The following is a 27,937-nucleotide window of genomic DNA, read 5'->3' as shown; positions in this document are numbered from 1 at the left end:
CACATCCTTTCTGAGGTACGCTTCCATGCCCATCCTAAAACCACTACGAGCCAAATCATCCAGGAATGTAAACAAGCATAGAGATCCCCGCCCTTTTCCACTGACACTATCAGTCGGAAACATCGAAATGGCATTCTCCTCCTCCCTTGGTGGTCACGCCACAAAGTTTGTTACATTCTTGAAGGGGTGCACAGAGCTTCGGTGTGTGGCGAATGTAGAGCTGAACGCCGGGCGGTTGGAGCGGGCTGCTGCAGCCTCGCATTTTCATTAGATGTAGTCCGTGGGATTGGTATGTGTGGCCTGCGCGCGTGTGTGTGGGTGACTGCGAGGGAAAGGCGTTGTTGTTGTGGCTGGCAAAGGCTGATTATCTCTTTCGGTATTTCTTTTCTTCCCACCACCCCTCTCTCTCTCACCCACCCTTTGTGTCTGACAGCGGGAGGTGCAGGAAGTTTGACAGCGGCAGGATTGCAAACAACATTTGTGGAAAATAAACCATCTCCCTGCGAGCACACAGCCTGTTCAGGAGCAACGCTGTCCCTAGTGCGACCAGCGGCAGCCACGGACCATGTCAGAGCACCGGCTGATGGTAGAGGAACTCAACGAGCTTCTAGCAAACGACAGTGGCTTTTACAGCCTCCCAGCCCAGCACTGCAATGAAGTTTACTCCAGGATATATGTGGGCAATGCGTAAGTATTTTATTTACTGCTTGCTGCACACTTGAGGCATCGCAACGACTCTCCCTCCCACTCTTAGTTTTCTCATTAGCAAATCGATTGATCTGAATGAGATTGCTGATCACGCTTGCCGGCTGTTTTTCAAGCTTCTGTAAAACATCGTTTCTTGCCTTTGAGATATTAGTTGATTACTGGTAGTTGATAATTGATTCCAGCGATTTGCTTACATTTTATCTGCTGTGTCTGTGGCCCTGTGAAATGTGCGTGCGAATCTGTCTACGTATACAAAATACATTATATATGTATCATGCCTAGTAATTACGTAAATAAAAATGTGCTTTAGTTATAAATTATTGTAATTCTTTTAAAATGTAGTGTTAGAATTTTTTAAGTGCACGTAACCTTTTTTTCCTGGATATCGAAGCTTCGATTTATCTCTGTAATGGATTTCTGGATTACGAGAGGAGCAAAATTGTGCGGTCGTGTTTAGTTTTCAGCCTGCCCTGTTGCTACCCTGGAATGGACGAAAGTTGCAACAATGTTGATTTATTTATATATATATTATATACATATATACATACATATAATGAAGTAGGTGTCAACTGATTTCACAGTCTAAGTGCAGCCTCATGCGAAGGTCCACCTGCAACCTTCAAATGCTTTTGTATATAAAATGGCTGTGTAGTGGAACACAAGTTATCTAGTATGGTGAAGTCTTTACTAACTTTATTATGATCTTTTCAAAAAGGTGGTAGACAGCTAAATCCAGGCCAATTTTCATTTCCCTGACCTGATGTTGATGCTATCGTCTTTTTCTCTTTCTTGGGTGATGTTCTTTGGGAGAAGAGAGGTAGTAAGACGACGGGGGGGGGGGGGGGGGGGGGGGAGGGGGGGGGGGGGGGGAGCGGTGATGGGATTGGTGTGCCTGGGCAGACCTGATTATTATTCGATGATCCTTTGAGAAAATGTAGAGCGGTGAGTGGCAAATTAGTGGTGGATTGAACAGTCAAGTAACCTAGTCATTTATTGTTAATGGTCCTGCTGGGCTTCTAAAGGAAAATTAAAGTAATATTAGAACATTAATTTAACAAATCATGAATTTTATTGTGCCTCAATATAGCTCTTGTATGTGTACTACAAGTGAGGTTTTGGCTTGAAGTGTGCTTGCTAAGTGCAGATACAACAGTTACAACATAGCAGTTTGTCACGGTCCCTTCTGGCAATCACCCACCTGGCTATTTTGCTCAGGAATTGGGCCTCAATCACCTTGTTTAGTTCCCAATCATTCCCAGGTTCCACTAACTACAAACACCCTGCTTTCCATCAGCAAATGCAGTATAAAACTCCTGTGACCACAAGGAGCTGCCAGTTCAATGGTTGATTTGTGTATGAGTAACCTTGTTCCATGGTTCTTAGCACTATCTGTTCTAGTCTAACATCATTCCTGAATTCTCTACTAAACCAAGGCTCTGGTAAAGACTCCCTTGGCACCAATTCTGTGCTCGCTATGACTGTAATGCCTCCCTACTCTGCCTCCGTGCCGGTGTTCAGCACTTGGGCTCGTTTCACTGCCATGTCCTTGTAACACAGTTAACATGAAGTGATTACAGCTCTGGGCATTCTGGAGCTGTCCGTAAGGAGTTTGCACGTTCTCCTGTGAATGCATGTGTTTCTTCTGGGTGCACTGGTTTCCTTAGACAGTCCAACGATGTACTGGTTAGTAGGTTAATTGGTCACTGTGATTAGGCTAGTGTTAAATAGGTGTGTTGCTGGGTGGTGCAGCTTGTTGGGCTGGAAAAGCCTGTTCTTGTGCTGTATCTCTAAATAAATCAATAAGGCTTTCGGAGAGGAATTTAAATTGGAAAAGTATCGGGGTATGGGCCTGTTGCAAGCAAATAGGGTTAGCATAGATAGACATCATGGTTGGCATGGATGAGGTGGACCAGATGTCCTGTTTCTGTGCTGTACAGTTTTATGAGGTGCATTCTCTCACACAGTTTTCCATGTCCTGAGTGAGTCCCAATATGGGCAGTTTGAACAACGGGTGACAAAACCACACTGGGTTGACCTTGGGAAGAAGTTCATGAAGATTTGTCCATAAAGTACCCACGCTTTGGCAGTATTTTCAAAAATGCCACAGGATTAGCATCAAAATAAGCACCATGCAGTGTTTTGTAAATTTTGTGACCTCTTTTGCAGTAATGGTTTTAAATAATAAAATAAACACAAGGTCAGTAACATGATTCTTGACCTTTTAAGTGGGTAGTCTCTCAGCCAAGGTGTTATCTTCAGGAAGGGCTGATGAAGTAAGCATAGTAACCACGTAATGATGTCAGATTATATTTAGCACACATAGAAGCAGTGTTAAAACAACTTTATTTTCCAAGTGCAAACGGTGTTCTTTTCTAATGCATTTCCTTAAGACTTTTTTTGCCTATGAGACAGTTGTGAATTTGTCATCATTACTCATGCATTAAATCAATTTCTTTCAGAAGGTGCTTGGAATTTTGGTGATGTACTATATTTAATATATAGTCTAACAACTTCCAGTGAGGATAGTGGAGAACTTCCAATTGAAATTGTTTTCAAGGTCTTAACAAGGTTAACATATGATGAGTGTTTGGCAGCTTTGGGCCTGTACTTACTGGAATTTAGTGTGGGGATCTTAGTGAAACCTACTGAATGTTAAAAGGACTAAATAAGGTGGATGTGGAGAGGATATTTCCTCTGGTGGTGGTATCCAAAACTAGAGAGCACAGCCTCAAAATTGAGAGGTGACCCTTTAGAACAAAGGTAAGGAGGAGTTATTTTAGCCAGAGTAGTGAATCTGGAATGGTCTGCCACAGACCGCATTGAAGACCAACACTGTGGGTATATTTAAAGTGAAAATTGATAGTTTCCTGATTTGGTCAGGGCATCAAAGGTTATGGTGAGAAGGCAGATGTATAGAGTTGAATGGGATCTGGAATTAGCCATGATAGAATGGCAGAGCAGACTCGAAGGAGCAGAATTAGACCATTCAGCCCAATGTCTTTTGGTCTTAAGTGGTGGAATTTTAAGATAATTGCATAAAATTCAGTTCTACCAATGGAAATCAAAGGCTTTCATAGAGTAAATGAAAATAAACCATTTCTTCTGGCTGGAGAATATGGAGCAAAGGGGCAAATTATTAATCATTGCAATTGAGAAGCCATAGTGTCTGAACACAGTCAACACCAAGAAGTTCAAATTCATTGTCATTTCAACTGTATACACATATACTATCAAATTAAGCGACGTTCCTCTGGACCAGGGTGCACAAAATAGCACTTAGAACGCACACACAACACAAAGTAGTATTACCACAAATAAATTAACAAATAATAAATATATCCCAGAAGACTGACATTTAGCATCAGGTGTATTTGTGACACAAGTTTAAAAAGTAGACAGTATAATGCTACTGGCACTGCATACGTAATGAGACGTGGTTGGTGGAAGAGAGTTCAGTAGTCTCATGGCCTGGGGGGAAGAAACTGTTTCCCAGTTCTTGCCCTAATGCTGTGGTACCTCCTGCTTGATGGTAGGGGGTCAAAGAGATTGTGGGACAGATGGGAGGGATCACTGACAATGCATATGCAGTGCTCCTGATAAATACCTTGGGTGAGTGGAAGGGAGAAAGCAGAAAATATGTTTTTGCACAGTGTTAAGTGGAAACCTGGAGCCCTGTCCGCAACATGCCATAGATGCTGTGTCAATTGTAATCTGTGAAGGTGAAATAGACACATAGACAGATTTCTATAATGCTAGTGTAGCAAGGATTACGCATCGCAGGTGGAGTCATGATCTGATTGTAGAGTGAAGCAAATGAAAGGGTATAATTTATTTCAACAGTAGAAAGTAACTCGTGTTAGTTTTGTGTGCAATTAGTAACACTCAATACCATTTAATTTTGGATTTTTGAGGCAAAGCAAGTCATGAAGGGACATTGGTACATAGGAGACAGAATGTGTACAGATTGCAATTTTAGCTGTAGCACAGCTGAATTACTGTGTCGGGTCATCTTTCACAGAATAAAAATAGGCCCAAAAGTCCTGGCGTCTGCAAATTTCGTATAGGCATCTTCACACCATCTCTGACATTGGAGAAAAGCTGATATGAGGAATATCGGATAGTGACCGTTGTGAAAAGTTCTCCACCGGATTTCTTCATCAGAAACATTAATTGTGGTTGATATATTGCGTCCATCATTTACCTAGCCATGTTCTAACTCACTTTTGTATGTTACTGCATCATTGTTATTGAAGGATATGTATGTGTGGCCTCCGTCGGTCACAGTCGACCATGGGTACTGCGCCTCTGGTAGTCACTGGTTTGTTGAGCAGCATCGACTGTGGTTATTGAGGCTGATCCTGGAATGGCAGGCTCTGCCACAGTTGCTGCATGTGTAGGGTGTCATGGAATTGTTGTCCGCTGTCCGCAGTGCTCTCCATTTAGCTCTCCGCTCATCAAACTGACTCAGGATCACTCTTTCGCCTTGCTGTAGGTGTTGCTGAAGAGTATCTCACTATTTGTTGTGGTCATCTGCTGTATCCTCCCAGCACACTGTTGATTTTTAAGGCTTTCATGTCATGCCTGCAGAGGCCCGTGAAACGAAGCTGGGGTCTACCAACGTTCCTCTTGCCTGTTGCTAGGATAGAATGAGATCTAAATAATCACATTTGCTCAGAAATGCTTTTGCCTCTGATAAAATACCAAAAAGCTAGTTTACTTCAAAAACCTTGTATTAATAGAATTCTGTCAATAAACAGGTTTCACCTTTGGATCTTCCCATATACATACATTGGTTTGAACTACAATATGTATTATGGTGACTTGGTGACTTAATTACATACAGTGGAAAGTTAGAAGACAATAGAAGAAATCTTCTCATAAAGACTGGAAAACATAGATACAGAGTTTGAAGAAATTATCTGCTTTCAACAAACTGATTTGGAGGGAAGTATTGGTTGCTTGTTTGAGGAAGAGGAAGGTTGTTTGAGTTGGGTATGCATAGTTAATCACAAAGTGAGTCCAGTAGCTTGACCTTTGCTTTATCCCATGAACAGTAACCTCTTTGATATGTATAAATGAATCCTTAGCAATTTTTTCCCTAGGGCTCTTTATATCACACATAAAATCAGAAAATGAAAGTGATGGTCCTTGATGCCAATCAGTGTAGTCCATTGGTGACCCGCATTCATTTCATTTCATTTCCCACAACCTGTGGGAAAGTGGCCTTCATTGACCGAGTTGCTATTTATTCAAAAGGGTATGCTAGATGAATGGGCTACAGGCAAGAATCTTTCATCTCTCAGCTTCTTCACAGAACATAGCTTTAGCTTAAAAAAAACATGTTTCACCCTTGTACTTTTCAGTGACTTGGATAGTCAAACTGGTCTCTTGGAGAATGATATTTAGTATACACTTCAAGTGGAAATAGATTCACTGCTACAAAATTTTAATTGGTAAAATCAATGAAAACTGGCAATTTGAGGCAATGAGTCACAGAAGTACAGCATTGAAACAGCCCTTCAGCCCTTTGAGTGTATGCTTGTAATCTTCTGCTGCTGTAGCTGATCCACTTCAAGTTTTGACATGTTTTCAGAGATGCTCTTCTGCACACCACTGTTGTAACACATGGTTATTTGAGTTACTGTCGCTTTCCTGTCAGCTTGAACCAGTCTGGGCCATTCTCCTCTGACCTCTCTCATGAACAAGGCATTTTCGGCTACAGAACTGCCACTCACTGGATATTCAGACTCTTGCAGTTTTGCACAATTTTGTACAATTTGCAAACATAAACCTTTGGTAAAAGTCTCCAGAGACTGTTGTGCATAAAAATCCCAGGAGATCAGCAGTTTCTGAGATACTCAAACCACCCTGTCTGGCTCCTACAATCATTGCACGGTCAAAGTCACGTTTCTTCCCCATTCTGATGTTTGGTCTGAAATGCAACTGAACCTCTTGACCATGTCTGCATGCTGTTGTGCCTTGAGTTCCTGCCACATGATTGGCTGATTAGATATTTCAAAGTAGATTTATTATCAAAGTACATTAACAAGCATTTACATTTTAAGCAGGTGTACAGGTGTACCTAATAAAGTGGCCACTGAATGTATACTGACCTTTAACCACCCACTTAAACTAATGTAATTTCTTTATGTGGCAAGTAATCATTCTTGGATGCCTTGCTGAGATGGAACTCATAAACAGAAAGATTATTTCTGATGCTTTTTAAATCATTTTATTTTTAGGACCACCTAAGAGTATTTGCACGTTGAAATATTCCTTTCAAGGTCATATGGTTTATTCTGCTCTATATTACAATGATTTCAGCATGAATGCATGTTTGTATGTATATCTTCACTACTGTTGCATTTATTACAGCTGAAATTTACTTCAAATTAAACAATTCATTAGAAAGGAATGTAGTAGAATTTTAAAGTGTGGTCAGATTCATTTACTTATTAATAACAGTAATATGGCCCAAGTGAAATGTTACATCTGCCGGGAGCATACACAGCTAATTATAGAAATCACGTCAGTTCACAGTGGCAGACAGCTGCTGGTTTGCTGCACTGTTTGTGAGAGCGCAGACCACTTGGTGAGCAGGCAGATCAACTCTGGAGAGGCTGTTTAAACATGCCTGACTTTTCCGGACTCTTGCAGTTTTGCACAATTTTGTACAATTTGCAAACATAAACCCTTGGTAAAAGTCTTGAAAAACATTGAATAATCACTCAGTATGTCACATTGCAGAGTAGTCCAGGGAAAAGCTGAGGTATGCTGTCATCAGACAGACTTCAGGCACCTCCTACCGTCTCAGAATCCATTGATTTTTAGAAAAAGAATTCCAAGAAAATTTCACTTTCTGTTTGTCCTTATTGTACTTTTTAGTTATTGAAACAAAAGTAAGCTCCCTGTTAATGCAAGTGGAGAATGCTGCCTGTTGTATATTTGATCGAATGTGATCAGCTAAGACTGGCCACTCTGTTACTCTCTGTATTTTATATTTCCTCACAAAGCCATTGGGCCCGTTGAGTCTGTGCCAGTTCACGAACCAATCCCATTTCCCCCTAGTTTTCACTGTAATCTATTTGTACAACAGAATCAGGTATATTATCACTAACAAATGTTGTGAGATGTGTTGTTTTGTGGTCGCAGCACAGTGCAAGACGTAGTAAAAATTGCTATAAGTTAGGAAAAAATAAATAGTGCAAAAGAGGAATAATGAGGTAGTGTTCATGGATCACTCAGAAATCTACTGGCATAAGCTGTCCTAAAATGTTGAGTGTGGATCTTCAGGCTCCTGTCTCCTGATGGTAGTAATGAGAAGAGGGCATGTCCAGTATGGTGATGTTCCTTAATGATAGATTCCACCTCTTGAGAGGGTTGAGCTCATGATGGGAACTGCTAAGTCAAGGACCCTCTGAAGCCTCTTTTGATCCTGCACGTTGTAGGCTCCATACCAGGTGGTGATGCAATCAGTCAGAATGGCTGATTCACCATACATGCAAGAGTCTTTGGTGACGTAACAAATCTCCCAAAACTCCTAATGAGTTACAGCTGCTGACATGCTTTTTTCGTGATTCCATCAACATGTTCGGCCCAAGATAGACCCTCTGAGCTGTTGGACCCCCCCCCCCACCCCCCGGAACTTAAAGCTGCTCACCTTGTCGCCACGGACTCCTCAATGAGGACTGGTGTGCATTCTCCTGGTTTCTCCTTCCTGAACTCCACATTCAATTTCTTGACTATGCTGACATTGAATGCAAAATAGTTGTTGCACACCATTCAACTAGCTGATCGGTATCACTCTTGTATGCCTCCTCATCACCGTCTGAGAGTCTGACAATAATAATGGTGTCATTTGGTGAATTTAGATGGCATTTGAACTGGACTTAGTCACAAGTCAAGAGTGCAGAGAGAGTAGAGCGGTAGGCTAAGCATGCACCCTTGATGTGTGTCTGTGTTGACTATCCGCAAGAAGATGCTATTACCGATCTGGACTGACTGATCTCCCCCCATCCACTTAATAAGTGGTATTTTACAGTAGCTATATGAATAACTAGCATGCACTTCTTTGGGCTGTGGGAGGAAATTGAAGGACCCTTCAGAGTAAGCATGCAGACTCCACATGGACAGCACCAGCGATCAGGATGGAACTCAGGTGGCTGGAGCTGTGAGATAGCAGCTCTGGTAACTGCACCACTCTGCTGTCCTAACTTGACGGGGTTGATAATTAATAATTAGGGCCCCTGCCCCCTCCTTCAAGTCCTGACGAAGGGTCTCGGCCTGAAACGTTGACTGCTGGTTTCAATGGATGCTGCCCGACCTGCTGAGTTCATCCAGCTTGTTTGCACGTGTTGATAATTAATAATTTGCTTTTGTTTGCTTGCTTTGTGCTGCCTGTAAGCAAATAAATCTCAAGGTGCATAATTTATACATTCTTTGAAAATAAATGTACTTGAAACTGGAATCTTTTAATCTTCTAATCTTCAAGGTCGTGTAGATGATAAGACCACAAGATATAGAAGCAGAATTGGGCCATTTGGCCCATTGATTCTGCTCCACCATTTCATCATGGCTAATCCATTTCCCTCTCAGCTCCAATCTCCTGCTTTCTCCCTGTATCCCTTCATGCCCTGACTAATGAAGAATCTTATCAGTTTCTGCCTTAAATATACCCGATGTGTTGGCCTCCACAGCTACCTGTGGCAACAAATTCATCACTCTCTGGCAAAAGAAATTCATCATCTCTGTTCTAACTGGACATCCCTCTATTCTGAGGCTGTGTCCTTTGCCATTATACTCCCCCACCATAGGAAACATCCTCTTGACATCCATTCTATCGAGGCCTTGCAACACTCAATGAGATTCCCCCCCCTAATTCTTCTGAATTCCATTGAGTACAGCTCGGAGCTATTAAACCTCCTCATATGATAAGCCTTTCAATCTCAGAATCATTTTTGTGAATCTCCTTTGAACTCTTTTCAACGTTGGCACATTCTTTCTTAGATAAGGGGCCCAAAACTTCTCACAATGCTCCAAGTGAGGCCTCATGAGTGCCTTATAAAGCCTCAGCATTACATTCTTTTATATTCTAGTCCTCTCGAAATGAATGCTAACATTGCATCTGCCTTCCTCACCAGTAACTGAACCTGTAAATTAACTTTTATGGAATCCTGCATGAGGACTCAAGTCCTCAGATTTTTGAATTTTTTTCTCCATTTAGAAAATGGTTTACACTTTTATTTCTTCTACTAGAGCACACAACCATACACTTCCTGACACTGTATTCTATCTGCCATTTCTTTGCCCATTCTCTTAATCTGTTGAAGTCCTTCTGTAGTTCCTCTACTTCCTCAATACACCTGCCCCTCTGCTTATCTTTGTATTGTCCACAGATTTGGCCACAGAACAATCAATTCTGTCATCCAAATCATTGACATATAACTTAAAAAGAAGTGGCCCCACCACAAACCTCTGGAACACTACTAGTCACTGATAGCCAACCAGAAAAGGTCCCCTTTATTCCCACTCTTTGCCTCCCAATCAGCCAATGCTCTATCCAGGCTAGTATATTTCCTGTAACACCATGGGCTCTTAACTTGTTAAGCAGCCTCATGTGACACTTTGTCAAAGGCCTTCTGAAAAACAAAGTACACAACATTCACTGATTCTCCTTCAACTATCCTGCTTGTTATTTCTTCAAAGAATTCAAACAGATTTACCAGGCAAGATTTTCCCTTAAGGAAACCTTGTTAACTTTGGCCTATTTTATCATGAGCCTTCAAGTACCCGGAAACCACATCCTTAATAATTGACTCCACCATCTTCCCAACCACAGAGATTAGACTAACTGGCCTACAATTTCCTTTCTTTTGCCTCTCTCCCTTGAAAAGTGGAGTGACATTTGAAATTTTCTGGTCCTCCAGATGTAGCCTCCTTTTGTTCACTACTAACAGAAAGAAAAGGCTCTCACAGAAAATGCTGGAGGAACTCAGCAGGTCAGACAGCATCTATGGAGGGGAATAAATGGTCGATGTTGTGGGTGGGCCCGAAATGTCGACTGTTTATTCCCCTCCATAGATGCTGCCTGACCTGCTGGGTTTCTCCAGCTTTTTGTGTGTATTGCTTTGAATTTCCAGCATCTGCAGATTCTCTTGCGTTTAAGAGAAAAGCTCACTTTACTGAGAGATTGAAGACCTTCTGATGTCCTTGGTCTGTGTGCAAGCATAAGGTACTACCTGAAGAGGAGAAAGTTAAGGGACAAGAAAGTAGATGTATGAAGTAAATTCAACATTACCATGGCTGAGTCCCCACCATCAACGTCCTAGTGGTCACCATTAACCAACATCTGAACTGGATGAACCACATAAATACTGTGGTTAAAGAGAAAATCAGAAGTCTGGTATCCTGTGGAGAGTGATTCACTTCCTGACACCCCAGAGTTTTTCCACCATTTGCACTCAACAAGTTAAGAGTGTGATGAAAAGTGTTCCACTTGCCTGAATGAGTTCAGTGGGGGTAAAACTGAAGAAGCTCAACATTTCCAGGGCACAGCAGCCCACCTCATTCACCACCCTGAATATTCATTCCCTCCACCACCGAAGCAGAGTGCCTGTGGCATGTGCACGTTCCAGCGACTCACCCAGACAACTTTAACAGCACCTCCCAAAACCTGCACCCTTCATCACCAAGGACTCGGGCAGATGACAGCACTACCATCTACATCTTGTTAAGTTGGTTTATTATTGTTGCATGTACTGAGGTACAGTGAAAACTCAGGTTTGCATTCTGTCCCTGCAGATCATTTTATTACAACAGTGCATTGAGATAGTATAATGGAAAAACAAAAACAGTTACAGTTACAGAGCATGTGCAGTGCTGGCAGACAATATAATGCAAGGCCATAATGAGGTGAGGTCAAGAGTCCATCTTACCACAATGGGGGCTTGGAGGCCTTGTACCACCTTGACTCAGAAATACAATATGTTGACATTCCTTTATCTTACTCGGTCTAAATCCTGAAACCCCCTTTTCGGAAGCACCATGAAGGACAGCAGTGGTTCACCCCCATCCTTTCAAGGGCATTTGGGCATAGGCCAGAAATACCTAGATCCTGAATAATCCAAAAAAAGACAAAGATTTATATTGGTTTCATACCTTTTTAAAAACTATGGATTAGTTATTACCGAAATAGTCATGAAGGAGTAACATTCAATTTCTGTGGTGAATGTGTACAAATTATTGATTTATAATCAGGGATTTCATATAAATTACAATAGAAATCTTATACAAGGTGAAAAGTGAATGTAATAATTAAGATGTATTAATTAAAGGTAATAGTTGATACTGCAGAACTGAGCAAGTGAGGTGCAGTATTTTTAATGACCTGCCTCTTCTCGGTGTACTTCTGGTTTAGTCAGTGGATTTTTTTACAGTTTGACTAATATGGTCATACTTAATTGCCCCTCCTTTTAATTGATAGGTTAGAATAACCTGAATATCATGTTTTCATTTGGCAACAAAAGCTGTGATTGCTTGTGCGGGGAATATAAGGGCAGGAACAAGTTTGGTCAGTTCTCTGTTTTGTTTCCTGTGATGTTAAAGAAAAATCAGTATTATCAAAGTTCTAGCAAAGTGTGCCAAACTGTTGTGTGTCTCTGGCATTTTGCTTTTACTATCAAGGTCTCACGAAAGGTTATTGGCCTGAAATATTGGCTGTTTCTTCTTCCACAGGTGTTGCCTAACATACAGGCAGTCCCCAAGTTATGAACGTCCAACTTAGGGACAACTCGTACTTACAAACGGAGGGAGGAGAACGCCATCCGCCATTTTAAGTCAGATCACGATGCTGTCCACCATTTTAAGTCGTTGCCATTAACACTGTGTTGAGTGTGCAACTTTGTATTTGGCTTAAATATTTCTTAGCAAGATTCACCCAGATCTCCTCTCTTCCTCCCCCCCGTTCCAGACAGCACTTGTCCCATTTAACCTTTCTCCGTGCGGGTGAAGTTTAGGACCCGGAGCAGCATAAGACCCACCGCCTGCGGTGGCTGCTGTATTTTTTTTAAATTAAGTGCGATCATGAACAATAGCCGGATCAGAAATGCTGATCAAGTCAATTAATTCCTAAAGAGAACTTATAGGCCAGACGGTTCACTGGTGCTCAGCGATAGAACGTAAAATCCGCAGTTTTTTGTTCCATTGACGGAAAACGATCGCGATTGAAAATAAAGTGGAAATAATAAAGCAATTGGAAAGAGGTGAAACGCCATCAGTCATTGAAAAAGCTTTAGGCTACAGTCGGTCAACGATCGGAACAACTTTAAAGGATACAGGTAAAGGATAAAGTGAGAATAATGGAGCATGTGAAAAGCCCTGCCCTGATGAAAGCTACAATTATTACTAAGCAACGTAGTGGTTTAATTATTGAAATACATATATTTCTTAAGTGTTTTATATGCATAGAAAGGTAAAATATATACTATATACTAAGACAAACGTTTGACTAACTGACACTAAATAATACCGGATGTACCTGTTCAGACTTGTGTACAAATCCGACTTAAAGACGGACTCAGGAACGAAACTCGTTCGTAATTTGGGGACTGCCTGTACTGAGTATTTCCAGAATCTGCTTTATATCTCAGGTTTCCAGCATCTGCAATTTTTTGCTTTTCAGTTCTAGTTGAAACTCTGCCAATAAGTAATACCAAAATGAATGCATTTGAAGGGTTGGATTGATGCTCCAAACTGGGGAAATAATTTTCCTAAGTTTACTTTGGTACTTCACTTCAGTCAACACACCATTTAGTAGCTCTGTCCAAATTTTCCAGTGTGTTTCCCGCCCCCCCCCCCCCCCCCCCCATGCCCTTCAAAATTCCAAAGGGATCATTTCCCCTTGGACATTTTAGCTTTCTCATTACTACTGACACCCGTGGCACCTTTCTCCACAAATGCAGGAAATGCAAAATCTGGCTTTTACCTCTTCCCTTCCTGTCATCCAGGGTTACAAAACAATCCTTTAAGGTGACGCAGTGGTTCCTTGCTCCTATTAGATAATGAGCTGTATTCAGTCGTCTGCCAGAGATCTTAAGTGGAGACAGAGATATAGTATATTTCTTTAGCAGTATAACTCAGAATGGGCCCTTCTGGCCCTTTGAGCCATGCCCAGCAACCGCCGACAAACCTGATTAGCCCTAACCAAATCCGAGACAATTTACAATGACGAATTAACCTACCCTATACATCTTTGGAGCATGGGAGGAAACTGGAGCACACAGAGGAACCCATACATTCCATGGGGAGAATGTACAGACATTCCTCAGAGTGATATCAGAATTGATCTGTCATGGTACCGATTGTTTATTTCCCTATCTTGCTCCTAATTTCCATTGATTCTGCCATGGTTCCAACCGTTTATTTCCCAATTACTTCTAATTCACTTTGATGACAGCACATCTGGTTTCCATCTAGAGCTACAGTATAAGAACCTCTACATCACAACCACTAGTCGCCAGTTCGTTGGTCTTTTTCCTGTGAGATAACTACGTTTCCCGACCGCTTAGAAACGTTTGTTTTAAGTTTAGCTCCAGTTTCAGGGTTTACCTATGAGACTCTGTCTCTCTGAGTCAAGGCTCCGTGTCAAGATCCCTCCTGCTTGCTGTTGGGCGTTTACGCTTGTGTAAGTATCCAAACTCAATCTCCATGCCTGTGTCCTGCACTTGGGTTCGCTTCCTCTGCTCACTGTAACATGAACTCCAAACTTTGCTAAGTCCTGAGCTGTAATAGCATCGTGCTAACCGCTATGCTACTGTGGCGCTGGAGGCAAAGTTGATGAAATTGATGAGCTCAGCATGGGTGCATGATGCAACACCAATGTAGTTGTCAATGCAGCTTAGGAAGAGTTGGGGAGCATTACTAGGGAAGGTGGTACTCCATCTCTCGCCTTTTACTCCGCAACGTAAACCTGTTTTCCTTCCAACCTTGCCGGGTTTTAATGAAATGTCATCAACTTTAAAGCTGTTTTACTTGCCGCAGATGCAGCCTAATATGTTAAATATTTGGTTTGGTTTCAGATGTCTTGCATCTATAGAATTTGAATTGAAAAGTAAAAAGTTACAGATGTTACAGCTGTGAAATAAACTCAGAAAATGTTCAAAATTCTCTAAGCATTGGGCAGCATCAATTGAGAATGAGACTGAGTTAACGTTTAAGACTGATGACCCTTTTAAATGTACTGGGAAACAGGCTTGCTTCAGGTTGCATCGAAGGGGGAAAGTGTCAGATGAGCAAAGAGAAATGTCTGTGATAGATGGGGGAGCAATAAAAACATAATTCAATCATATTAGTATCAGATGAGAGAGGGTGATGTTGGCTTGCTAAAGATTGCAAATAAGTTCGGAGAGAGAGAGAAAATAAAACAAGATGAAAATGCATGATACCAAATTCCACTTGCTGAGAATCTCCAATTAAAGGAAATGCTGAGGATTTCCGGCAAGTCATTAGGTGTTTTTTTCCCTCTCTCTCCAGATAAATCATTCGGTCCTCTGAATATTTCCAGTATTGCTTGCTTTTAGTAGTATTTTGGTTCTGTTTGTAATTCAGCCTTACTTATTACTGTCAATACTTGAGGCGGTAGAGTAAAACCTAGAGGTGCTGTTCAATGGTCCCTTGCTTCCAGCTGTTCCATCTTCTGCCCTGTACAGTTGTCTCCTTAAAACATTCATCCCCACAGCATAGGCCAGTTGGAGAGCCAAAGGACTCATTTCACAACTGAGTGGTAACTGACTCTCGGTTAAACAGTAACTTTCACATTTTTGCCATGTTTTTAAATAGCTAATCTATGATGGGATTGTATAGGGCAAAAGGGAATGATTTCTATGATTGTAACTCTGGCAAATTCAATTAACTCCACTTCCATGCTCTTTACCCACAGCCCTGCAAATTTCTCCGTTTCAAGTGTTTATTCATTTCTCTTTCGAAAGTTTTTTTTTAAAAAAAAGCAAAATGTAAACTGAATTGATTGTAAGTACCTAGCAGGTCAGGCAGCATCTGAGGATAGAGTAATCTCAGGTCTAATCAGGAAGCCTTATGGAAATTGCTCCTTTCACCCTTTCAAAACACTTGGAAATAAAAATATTCTAAATGGGAAACACAATTCCAGTTAATGCTGCTATTATAGCAATTTGGAGTAAATTTTAATTAGTGTAAAATCCAATCCAATGCAGTGGAATTAGCAGACATATGAGGCAGATATTTTAACTGTGGGGCAATTTTGTTTCACCTGTTAAGCCTGTCAGTAAATGATATTTAAAGACGAAGTACTGTAGATTGGAACATGTACAACACAACCAGAAAACTTTAGAATCTTTGCTGATCAAGTAGAAAAGACAGCAACTTGCAGTAGTTCTAGATCTTTGAGCAGGGGCCAATCAGTGCTTGGATTTGATTGACAAGAACAAATTAAAGTAAGGCTGGGAAAGCAGAGTGGACAGAGTTAGAGTGGAGATTTTGAGGATTCAGCAAGGAGAGGTTTCAGTCAGAGAAGGCAAACAAAAAAGCTGTAGGTAGAGGTTCCCCCCTCCCGTCCTTTACACTTGCTCAGTTAGAACAGTAGCGATGCCAGGCAGGATAGCGAAATGCTCCTCTTACAGGATGTAGAAAGACAGGAAGACCTCCAATGTCTCCCTGCCTTCCTGTGGGAAGTGCATCCAGCTGCAGCTTCTAACACTCCACATTAAGGAGTTGAAGCTGGAACTGGACAAACTCTAGATCATTCGGGAGTGATAGATAGGACATAGGAAGATAGTTACACTCAAGGTGCAGGACACTAGAAACTGGGTGACAGTCAGTAAGGGGAAAGGAGTTAGAGTCAGTGCAGAGTACTCCTGTGGCCATCCCTCTCAACAACAGGTGCATCCCTTTGAATACTGTTGGGGGGGGATGAGCTATCAGAGGAAAGTCACAGCGGTCAGGTCTTTGGTACTGAATCTGACTCTGTGATTCAAAAGAGAAGGAAGGAGAAGTGAGCTGTGGTGATAGGGGATTTTGCAGTTAGGGTGGGCAAGAACAAGATTCCCAGATGGTATGTTGCCTCCCGGATGCCAGGGTCCAGTATATCTTGGATCAAGTCTTCAGCATTCTTAAGTGGGAGAGTGAACAGCCAGAGGCCGTGGTCCATGTAGGTACCAATGATATGGGTAGGATGAGTGACGAGGTTCTGCAAAGTGAGTTCTGGGAGTTAGGTGCAGGACCTTAAAGGGCAGGACCTCCAAGGTTTTGATCTCAGGATTGCTACCTGGGTCATATGCCAGTGAGGTCAGAAATGGGAAGATTACACAGTTTAACATGAGGCTAAGGAGTTGGGGTAGGAGGGAGGGCATAAGATTTTTGGATCATTGGGCTTTCTTCTAGGGAAGGTGAGATCTGTACATACGTGATTGTAGCATGATGGGGTTTAAACTAGAATTGTAGGGGGATGGGAACCAGAGTGCCAGAACAGTTAGTGGAGAGGTTGTGGAGACGGGTGTTGATAAGACCTCAGACAAAGTCAGGAATCAAAAGATTGAGCATGATTTGACTAGTATCCTGAGCTGCATATATTTCAATTAAAGAAGTATCGTAAGAAAAGCAGTTGAGCTTAGGGTATAGATCAACATCTGGAATTATGATATTGGAGCCATTAGTGAGACTTGGTTGCAGGAGGGGCAGGACTGGCAGCTCAATATTCCAGGGTTCCGTTGTTTTAGATGCAACAGAATTAAAGGAGTGGGCTGGCATTACTAGTCAGGGAAAATATCATGGCAGTGCTTTGTCAGGCCAGACTGAAAAATTCGTCTTGTGAGACATTATGAGTGGAACTGAGAAATAAGAAAGGTATCCAAGCAACACACACAAAATGCTGGAGGAACTCAACAGACCAGGCAGCATTTTGGGCTGAGGCCCTTCAGCAGGACTGGAGAAAAAAACCTGAGGAGTAGATTTAAAAGGTGGGGGGAGGGGAGAGAGAAACACTAGGCGACGGGTGAAACATGAAGAGGGAAGGATAAAGTAAAGAGCTGGGAAGTTGATTGGTGAAAAAGACAGAAGACCATGGAAGAAAGAAAAGGAGGGGAGGAGCACCAGAGAGAGGTGATGGGCAGTTAAGGAAATAAGGTGAGAGAGGGAAAAGGGGATGGGGAATGGTGGGGGGGGGGGGGGGGCGGGAAGTAGTGGCATTACTGAAAGTTCGAGAAATCGATGTTCATGCCAACAGGTTGGAGGCTACACAAACAGAATATAAGGTATTGTTTCTCCACCCTAAGTGTGGCCTCATCATGTGACAGTACAGGAGGCCATGGATTGACATATTGGAATGGGAAGTGGAATTAAAATGTGTGGCCACTGGGAGATCCCGCTTTCTCTGGCGGATGGAGCATAGGTGCTCAACGAAGTCTCCCAATCTATGTTGGGTCCCACCAATATACAAGAGGCCACACCAGGAACACCGGACACCGAGCACTTGCACTACATCCACCAGAAAAAGTGGAATCTCCCAGTGACCACCTATTTTAATTCCACTTCCTATTCCCATATGTCAATCCATAGCCTCCTCTATTGCCGCGATGAGGCCACATTTAGGTTGAAGGAAAAACACCTTGTATTCTGTCAGGGTAGCCTCCAACCTGATGGCATGAGCATTGATTTCTCGAACTTCCGATAATGCCCCCAACTCCCCCCACCCTTCACCATTCCCCATCCCCTTTTCCTTTTCTCACTTTATCTCCTGCCTGCCCATCACCTTCCTCTAGTGCTCCTCCCCCTTCCTTTTCTTCCTTCCATGGTCTTCTGTTCTCTCCTATAGGACTCTCCCTTCTGCAGCCCTGTATCTCTTTTGCTAATCAACTTCCCAGCTCTTTACTTCATCCCTCCCCCTTCAGGTTTCACCTGTCACCTGGTGTTTCTCTCTCAAACTCTCTCACCTTTTACATCTACTCCTCAGCTTTTTTTCTCCAGTCCTGCCAAAGGGTCTCAGCTCGAAACATTGACTGTTTACTCTTTTCCATAGATGCTGCCTGGCCTTCTGAGTTCCTCCAGCATTTTGTGTGTGTGTTGCTTAACTTTACACATAATGACTGGGATTCCCATACTGTAAAAGGAATAGATGGGATAGAGTTTGGCAAATGTGTTCAGGAAAGTTTTGTTCATCAGAATGTAAAGAGGAACACTTTGCATCCAGTGACCACAATGCCATTAGTTTCAAAGTAAATATGCAAAGAGATAGGTCTGGTCCACGGGTTGAGATTCTAAATTGGAGAAAAGCCAATTTTGATGGTTAGAAATGATCTGGCAAGTGTGGATTGGGTCCAGCTGTTTTCTGGCAAAGGTGTACTTGGTAAGTGGGAGGCCTTCAGAAGCAAAATTTTGAGAGTACAAAGCTTGTATGTGCCTGTCAGAATAAAACATAAAGATAACAAGTGTAGGGAACCATAGTTTTCAAGGAGATATTGAGGCCATGGTTCAGAGAAAGAGAGTTGCATAACAGGTATAGGCAGGTAGGAGCAAATGAGGTTCTTACAGAGTATAAGAAATGCAAGAGAACACTTAAAACAGGAGGGATAAAAGAAGGCATGTGGTTGCTTAGCAGACAAGGTGAAAGAGAATCCTGAGGGATTCTACAGATATTTTAACAGCAAAATGATTGTAAGGGACACAGTTGGTCCTCTGGAACACCAAAATGGTAATCTAAAAGAGATGGGGAAGATCTTAAATAAATATTTTGTATCTGTATTTACTCAGGAAGCAGACATAGAGTCAAAAGAAGCGAGGCAAAGAGGTATCAACTTCATGGATCCTATACAGATTAGAGGAGGGGGTGTTTGCTGTCCTTAGGCAAATCAAGGTGGATAAATCACCAGGGGCTGACAAGGTGTTCTCTCAGACTCTTTAGGAGGCAAGTGCAGAAACTGCCAGGGCTCCTGCAAAGATATTTAAATCATCCTTAGTGACAGGTGAGGTACCAGGAGGATTGGAAGATAGCCAAAGTTGTGTCACTGTTTAAAAAAGCTCTAAACAGAAACCAGGAAATTATGGACCTTTGCTGTACTTTGGTAGGACCAACCAGGGTAGGTCTTGCACAGTGAGTGATAGGGTACTGAGGAGTGGGGTAGAACAAAGGGATCTGGGAATACAGGTCCATAATTTGTTGAAAGTGGTGTCACAGGTAGATAGGGTCGTAAAGAATGCTTTTGGCATATTGACCTTCATAAATCGAAGTATTGAGTACAGGAGATGGGATGTTATGTTGAAGTTGTATAAACGTTGGCGAGGCCCAATTTGCAGTATTGTGTGCTGTTCTGGTCGCCTAACTACAGGAAAGATGTGTTTTTAAAAAAAATGGTTGAAAGAGTACAGAGAAAATCTACAAGGATGTTGCTGGGACTGGGGGACCTGAGTTATAAGGAAAGATTAAATAGGTTAGAACTTTATTCCTTAGAACATAGAAGATTGAGAGGATATTTGATAGAGGTATACAAAATATGAGAGGTATAGATAGGGTAAATGCAAGCAGACATTTTCCACTGAGATTGGATGGGACGATAGCCTGAGGTCATGGGTTAAGGATGAAAGGTGAAAAGTTTAAGGGAACATGAGGGGAAACTTCTTCACTCAGGGTGGTGAGAGTGTGGAATAAGCTGCCAGCACAAGTGATGCTTGCGAGCTCAATTTCAACGTTTAAATGATGTTTGGATAGATACATGCATGGTAGGGGTATGGAGGGCAGTGGTCCCAGTGCAGGTTGATAGGAGCAGGCAATTTAAGTGGCTTCGGTATGGACTAGATGGGCTGAATGGCCTGTTTTTGTGTTCTACTTTTCTATGACTCTGACTTAATTTCTCAGCAGACCGAGTGCCATCTCTGGAGAAGGAAACCTAGCTGACGGTTCAGATCTGTGACCTCCAGCATTAGTTTCAAAGTCTAAGGCTACTTTTTTCATCTTTTATTTTTCAGATTTGTTGCACAAAATCTTATGAGGTTAGAGCGATTGGGGATAACACATGTGTTGAACAGTGCAGAAGGCAACTCATTCATGCACGTTAACACCAGTGCGGAGTTCTATGCAGGTTCAGGGATAACGTACCATGGAATTAGAGCCAACGACACAGAAGCATTTGACCTGAGTGCATATTTTGAAGAAGCTGCTGATTTCATTGACAAGGCCTTGGCGCAAAAGGATGGTGAGTCAAAGTGTGTAGCTGAACTGTTACTATAGATAACTTGCTGTTTTATCTGTGAATCTGTGACTCAGCTGCACAACTTGTTGCCATATAAAGCATTAGGTTAATTTTTTTTCAAAAGGAAAATCAAGTTTAGCTTAGTTTAGTTTTTAGATTAGAAAATCAAGCTTCCATGTAGGCTTGCATGTAACTAATTGCTAATACAAGCCAGGTGTCCACCAAATTATTGATATACTGTCTGAAGTTACAACATAATGCCTCATAAAATCCCTACCCATTATGGTAGCTAGGGAAAACTAAATAAATTAAATTAATTTAATTCAGTTATTTATATAAAGAGTAGAATAAAAGGTATCATTTTGAAAGCCTGATTTCTTGAGGGAGGCAGTCCCCCTTTACTGCCCAGCATGGGTTATTTGTGACTTCAGCTGGTTCATTAGGTAAAATTGGATAGGTATATGGACAGGAAAGGAATGGAGGGTTATGGGCTGAGTGCGGGTAGGTGGGACTAGGTGAGAGTAAGCGTTCGGCACGGACTAGGAGGGCCGGAATGGCCTGTTTCCGTGCTGTAATTGTTATATGGTTATATTAGAGACAGAAGTCATACAGCATGGAAAAAGGCCATTCAGCCCACATGGTGCATTTCAATCAGGATTCCCATCTGAGTTAGTCCCACTTACCTGCATTGGCCCATAAGCCTCTATACCTTTCCTATCATGTTCCTTTCAAATGATGTCATTGTACCTGCCTCAACCATTTCCTGTGGCCACTCATTCCATATACTGGCCACTATCTTGTAAAATGTCCCTAAGGTTGCTACCCTTTCTCCCCCCCCCCCCCCCCCCCCCCAAGCTTATGTCCTCCAGTTCTTGATTCCTGACCCTGGGAAAATGATTGTGGTAACCCCTAACTTATATAGCCAAGCAAGCAACTTAGTTCAGGAACAATTAGAGATGGGCATTTTATGCTCTGGAACAACAATAAATTTGTACTTCATGTGTACTAACTGATTCAGAACCAAAAGTACTTTCACTTCCCGTCTTGCAAAAATCAAATTCCTTTGTTCTTCCTTGCAAATAATTTATTAATATTTAGTATTGTGGAGCAAGATTAATTGAGGGATTGAACTGAATTAAACAGAATGTAAAACAGTATGGTGGCACTGAAATATCATTCATCTCTGTTATGTATTGACACCAAGTTGATATATCTGTATAGTTCCAGTCTCAAAATGGTATGTAATTTATGGTAATAGGAATAATTGAGTAATAGAGAAAAGGAAATTGGGAATCTGAAAGCTATAGGTCATCAGCAATTTATAATAAATACCATTAGGAGATAATGGAGATTGATGTTAGTTATTTAATTCTGAACTGTAACCTTGTAATGATCTCCACTTTCTGATGACCTGTTCAGCATTTCCTCTGGAATAAGATGAGGAGGTTGATGAATTCTGAAAAACTGATACAGAATACAAGGGACCATCATTCATCTCTGTGTGCTAAATTTACCTTACCTGAAACTTATTTGATCTAATTTGCAGATAAAATACAAATGATATTTGGCAAAGGTACAGAGCAACAGTAAGAAATCAAAGAAGCTGAGGCCTATCAAGAGGCTTTGTTTGATACATTAACACTGAACAACAATGCCGTTCCCATAGTGCATTATGATGTGAGCTTATTTGTAGCAAAAATATTTTCATGATGATATTGAAGTTTAGAGCCATATGGTACTTTTTGTTGAAGTGCAGTTTTGGACTTGCAGGTAGGTTTTGATAAGGCCACAAATACAAACAGAAAATGCTGGAGATACTCAGCATTGTACAAGATCATGAACCTAAAACATTAGCCTTTTGTTTATCACTCCACAGATCTTACATGCTTGTTGAGTATTTCCAGAAATTTCTATTTTAAATTCAGATATCTACCACCTGCAGATCTTTGCATTTTGCTAAGATTTGCATTTTGTAAGCCTGAATGTTGTTTCAGTTGTCTAATATGCTTCAGAGGTCAATGCTGTGAATTTGGGACCAACAAGCAAGGCAGTAAAATAGAAAATACGCTGGAAGATATGTGCACAGCACTTCCAACCTAATGGATTAGCAGCTGCACATTTTAATGCCTCATTTCTGCTTGTACTCTAACGGTTCTGGTTTGCAAACTCTGAGCCCCTCATTCATCCCTGGAAATTCAGTCCTATCCATTCAGGTAGAGGAAAGAGAGAGAGTACATATATACCGCAGATTAAACGGAGAGCAATCATAAATATTTTTATAACTTGTTTTTATGACTTGCATTTTACCAGAGAAATCTGTAAATTATTGTTTCAAGTAAGGTCAACAAACGAATGCACCACAGATATTTCAGCTATCTGAATCAGACTTGCCCGTGATCTTTCCCTGTCAATGTTGAAGTAACCTTACAAGTAAATATGCCTCAAATGATTAGATTAATGACTGCTCTCAAATAGGGTGTAATGGGCCTATAAAGCCATTTGTGTCATTGGAGAACATGTGAGGTTCAATATTTAATCTTGTAAGTGGTTCTGGAGCAGTGAGATTACTTCTTTGCTTTTTCAGACCATTTTCTGTAGTTGCAGCGAGGTCACCATATTGGTAGCTTGGCTGATGATGTTGAATTTTTAAGGAAAGCACTGCCAATCATTTGTGCAGATCCATTCCAAGTGAACTGGAAAGTGATTTGGATTTGAAAAGTTTAAGGCAAAAGGCCAGCTAGGCATGTTTGGTGGGTAGTTTGGATTTACTTCAAGCGATATTTTTGTTATTGATCACTGGTTACCTGCCAACACTTGGCACTTAATGGCATTACCATTGCCATCAATATTCTGGGGCCACCATTGACAATCAACTGGATCAGTTACATAACTACTGTGGTTACAATTCTTGTGATGTGTGACGAGCTTCCTGACATCACAAGGCCTTTCTACCATCTACAAAGTACAAGTAAAGAGTGTGATGGAGGCGTTGCTACTTACCTGGATGAATGTAGTGCCAGAAAATCTCAGGAAGCTCAACATCATCAAGGGCAAAGCAGCCTACTTGATTAGCACCTTATTAACCATATTAAGTATTCATTCCCTCCACCTCAGGCACAGACTGACTGCAGAGTGTACCATCTACAAAATGCACTATGGTTACTCGCACAAAGTACTGTAAGGCACCTCTCAGACTCACCATCAGAATTGAGAAGGGCTGCAGGTTCTTGTGATCTCCCCACCTTCAGGATCCCTCCATAGCTGCACAGTATCCTGACTTGGAAGTACACCCCTGGTCCTTCCACTGCATTTAAATCCCGGAACGTTGAGGGCATGCCTCGTTGTGAACTGCAGCAGTTCAAGAAAGTTGCTTATATCCACTTTATCATTTAGGGATGCGCAATAAACGCTATTTTTGCTAGCAATACCCAGGTCCTGAAAATGAACTAAAAATATTGTTTCTTACTCAGTTGATTGGTTTTGTTTACCCTTGAATGAACAATACTCATACCAAACTAATATATACTGTTGTATGGTAATGGAGGAGAGGAGGGAAAGTACTCATGGTGCATTTGGTAGTTATGTATTAAAAGCAGGTTTTTTTATTCAGAGTCCTTTAACTTGTAGAATTTTGGAAGATCATACACCATTAAACATGGTTTGACTCTGAATTTCATGGGATTTAAACCATACACCAAGCTTGCAGAAATGCCAATCCTTTTGCACTTTTATTTTGGGCTCAATGGACTTCTTAATAACTCAACTCCAGCAAGAAAGAGCATGAATTGATATTAAAAAAAAGGTGACAGGAAAGATATAGGACATTGAGAAGCAATTGAAAATGCACAAGAGCAGGTTCACCCTTGCAGCACAAACTGCAGATGCTGGAATCTGGAGTAACACACGAAGTGCTGGGGGAGCTCTGTATCTATGGGGGGAAATGGAGTCCAGATGAAGTGTTTCAACCTGGAACATTGACTGTATTTCCCCCTGTAGATGCTGCCTGACCTGTTTAGTTCCTCCAGTGTTATGATGCTGATTTGTTAGCTTGCAGGGCTTCAGCAGCTAATTCTACACTGTTCTTCCTCCCCAGGGCGAGTGTTTGTGCATTGCCGTGAAGGATACAGTCGTTCGCCTACTCTTGTAATTGCTTATCTCATGCTGCGACACAAAATGGATGTCAAAACGGCTCTGATAACCATCCGTCAGAAAAGGGAGATTGGGCCAAATGATGGATTCTTGCGCCAACTCTGTCAATTAAATGAAAAACTAGTTAAGGAGGCTAAACTTAAGTCTTAGCCAGTTTGGAAGTAGCCAGTGCCTGATGAGAATTAATAGATACCTGAGGTTTCAGTGTACCAAATGTGTGTTTGAATTTAGGGCTGGGATGAAGTTTCATTGTTTCAATAATTTCTTCAGTGGGATTAACTTACTTTGAAGGAATTTAGGAAAAGGTCAAGATAGCAGCGACCCAGCATTATACTTAACACATAATTCCATTGTCTCCAAATTCAGTAGGACCCTTGGATTCGGGTTAATGTGTGTTGGTCTTTGGGATCATAGTTTTGGATTGTAATGCAGGAAAATTAATTTATTGTGCTCAATTACTGTATCAAATTGCAGTTGATGATGTGAATCTGTTGGAAATATCCCAGTGGTTTAGTGCTCAGGTCTTGCAGTTGGGCTTGATGCAGTTATCAACTGAGTACTATAAGTATACAAATTTTCCTGCATTACAGTGGCTTTGTAATGGTGTACTTTATTGACTATAGTGCACCTTATAAAGGATGGGAAAGGTGCTATATAAATGTAACTTTCTGTCTTTCATCTTACTTGGTTGCTGCAATGTTTGACATTATTGACAAGTTAGCACATTGTAGATCAGTGTCAAACTCCATTTAATCATCTCCAGAACTGCAGGTGTTCCCTTGTCTTCCCTGTTTTGGGGTGGACATGTTTTTGCTGTGTGAATTGATAAAAATCAAATTAATTATCCATACATCTTTATACAATGGAGCTATTAGATAATTACATTTGTCTGTAAATGAAAGGCAAAAAACCTAAGGGTCCCAGACTTCTGTTTTTCCTTCCAAATAATGTGGCTGACCTGCTAAGTGTTTCCAGTATTTTCTGTTTTTATTACTATTTGCCTTTAGTTCATCCGAGGGGGTGAAAACTAATCAATATTTTGACTGACCCTTCAGAACCTTTCCTCCCAACTGATGCATACTTGTATGTGCCTAAGCACACGTTCCTCTGCATGGTAATAAAAACATTAATCAATACTGTAAGTCCTTGAACTGAAATCATTGATCCTAATATCACTATAACAATTTTGTGAAAAATTAGGTCCAAACCAGGGATATTTGTAATATCCCTAACCTGGACCCCATTTGATGGTTTGTGAAGTATGATACTTAAATTTGTTGGCGAATCTAATCCCTTTAACTATGGTAAAGCTCCAGCAATATCTCAATATGCTACTTCGTCAGTTTTAGAAAGGTTTGTTTCCAGCAGAGAATATTCTAAGAGCTGGTTAAGGTTGAAGGGATACTCAATGGTCCTGCTGAAGAAAATTGAAAAATAGCTTTGGTCCTGGCCATAGTTAACTAATTTGAATTTGCAAGTTGTTGTAATTATTTCTATGTCTTGAAAGTGTACGTTATTAAGACTGTAGCAATAAGATGCCTTTCATATTGTTACTTGTTCAAGTACTTTATTATATACACAATGTTTTAACATTACCGGCATCATCTGAACCTCGCATGACCTAAACTACTTGATCACCTCCCGCTTTGCAGACCATATCAAAAGCTCTGCTGCTTGTTTGCTTGAGCCTCGTGCAAAACTGGCTACCAGATGCACAGAGAAAAGTAACTTCTATTGGGTTTACACGCTTGAAGTTCCAAAGGCATTTGGTGTTGAAAACAAAGTAAGCTGTACGTTCAACATTTGGTTGCTGAAATGTATGTTTGCCCATTGGCTAAGTGCGTACACATAATCCCTAGTACAGCAGTGATCTGCATAAAATAGAAATGTTTTTGAGTTACCTCCCATGTACTTCAGGCTTTCTTGGCCAATGGCAGGTGGGTACTGGAAATTATCCATAATAAGCACAAGCTGGGGAATGGAAGACTCCGCTCGAGCTCACTATCTAAAGACTTGTTAATTCATTCAAAATGTTGATTAAGGAGCACAGCAAGATGTAATTAGTTCATTAAGCTACTGATTGTGGCTCGTGCATAATCAATTTGGGAGATATATCTCCAGAATCCATGTAACTGCATGCCAGTATGCCCAGTCATAGAACGGAAATGAGAATAGTTTAGTAAATGATGTTACTGAGCTTCTGGTATTCATTTGACTTACCTGTCATGTTTATATTTACATTGTGTAGTTGCTATATTTAATTCCTATGAGGCTCTTCTTGAACCTCATTATAGCTGAAAATCCCATACGTTGGACTTCCAGTACATTGACTAGAGTGACCAAGCAGCAAACACTTAAGTCTGGTTTGGGATCTTTGTTTTGTCTTCCAAAGGTATGTGACTATCATGTTTACAACATATTCCCCTTGCTGCCCAACAAAAGAAAGATGATTAATTCTTGCCGCTTGCAGAAATGAAAGAAATAGAAGGTAATTGGCCTTCATTAATCGTGAAATTGAATTTAGGAGCCGAGAGATAATGTTGTAGCTATATAGGACCCTGGTCAGACCCCACTTGGAGTACTGTGCTCAGTTCTGGTCGCCTCACTACAGGAAAAATTGGAACCCATAGAAAGGGTGCAGAGGAGATTTACAAGGATGTTGCCTGGATTGGGGAGCATGCCTTATGAAAACAGGATGAGTAAACTCGGCCTTTTCTCCTTGGAGCAATGGAGGATGAGAGGTGACCTGATAGAGGTGTATAAGATGATGAGAGGCATTGATCATGTGGATAGTCAGAGGCTTCTTCCCAGGGCTGAAATTGTTGCCACAAGAGGACACAGGTTTAAGGTGCTGGGAGTAGGTACAG

The 27,937-nt window shown here is 41.3% G+C and overlaps 1 protein-coding gene across 1 annotated transcript; it reads left to right on the top strand.

Moving 5' to 3' along the window:
• Positions 1-89: 89 nt before the first annotated feature.
• Positions 90-26,205, top strand: dusp3a (dual specificity phosphatase 3a). The gene is made up of 4 exons (XM_073071587.1): positions 90-289; positions 434-687; positions 20,698-20,924; positions 25,015-26,205. The coding sequence occupies exons 2-4, from the start codon at positions 566-568 to the stop codon at positions 25,218-25,220; spliced, it is 555 nt and encodes a 184-aa protein (XP_072927688.1). The 5' UTR covers positions 90-289; positions 434-565; the 3' UTR covers positions 25,221-26,205.
• The last annotated feature ends 1,732 nt before the right edge of the window (positions 26,206-27,937 follow it).

Source organism: Hemitrygon akajei, chromosome 18, assembly GCF_048418815.1.
Source record: "Hemitrygon akajei chromosome 18, sHemAka1.3, whole genome shotgun sequence".
Taxonomy (NCBI): Eukaryota; Metazoa; Chordata; class Chondrichthyes; order Myliobatiformes; family Dasyatidae; genus Hemitrygon; species Hemitrygon akajei.
Note: the sequence above shows the minus strand (reverse complement) of the source record. Positions and strands in the feature narration are given on the sequence as shown.

Bases quoted from the DNA above. Each gene is read 5' to 3' on its own strand.
- dusp3a (XM_073071587.1), top strand. From the start codon at position 566: ATGTCAGAGCACCGGCTGATGGTAGAGGAACTCAACGAGCTTCTAGCA. The intron at 688-20,697 runs GTAAGTATTTTA...TTTATTTTTCAG, and splicing joins AGGATATATGTGGGCAATGC to ATTTGTTGCACAAAATCTTA. The intron at 20,925-25,014 runs GTGAGTCAAAGT...CTTCCTCCCCAG, and splicing joins GGCCTTGGCGCAAAAGGATG to GGCGAGTGTTTGTGCATTGC.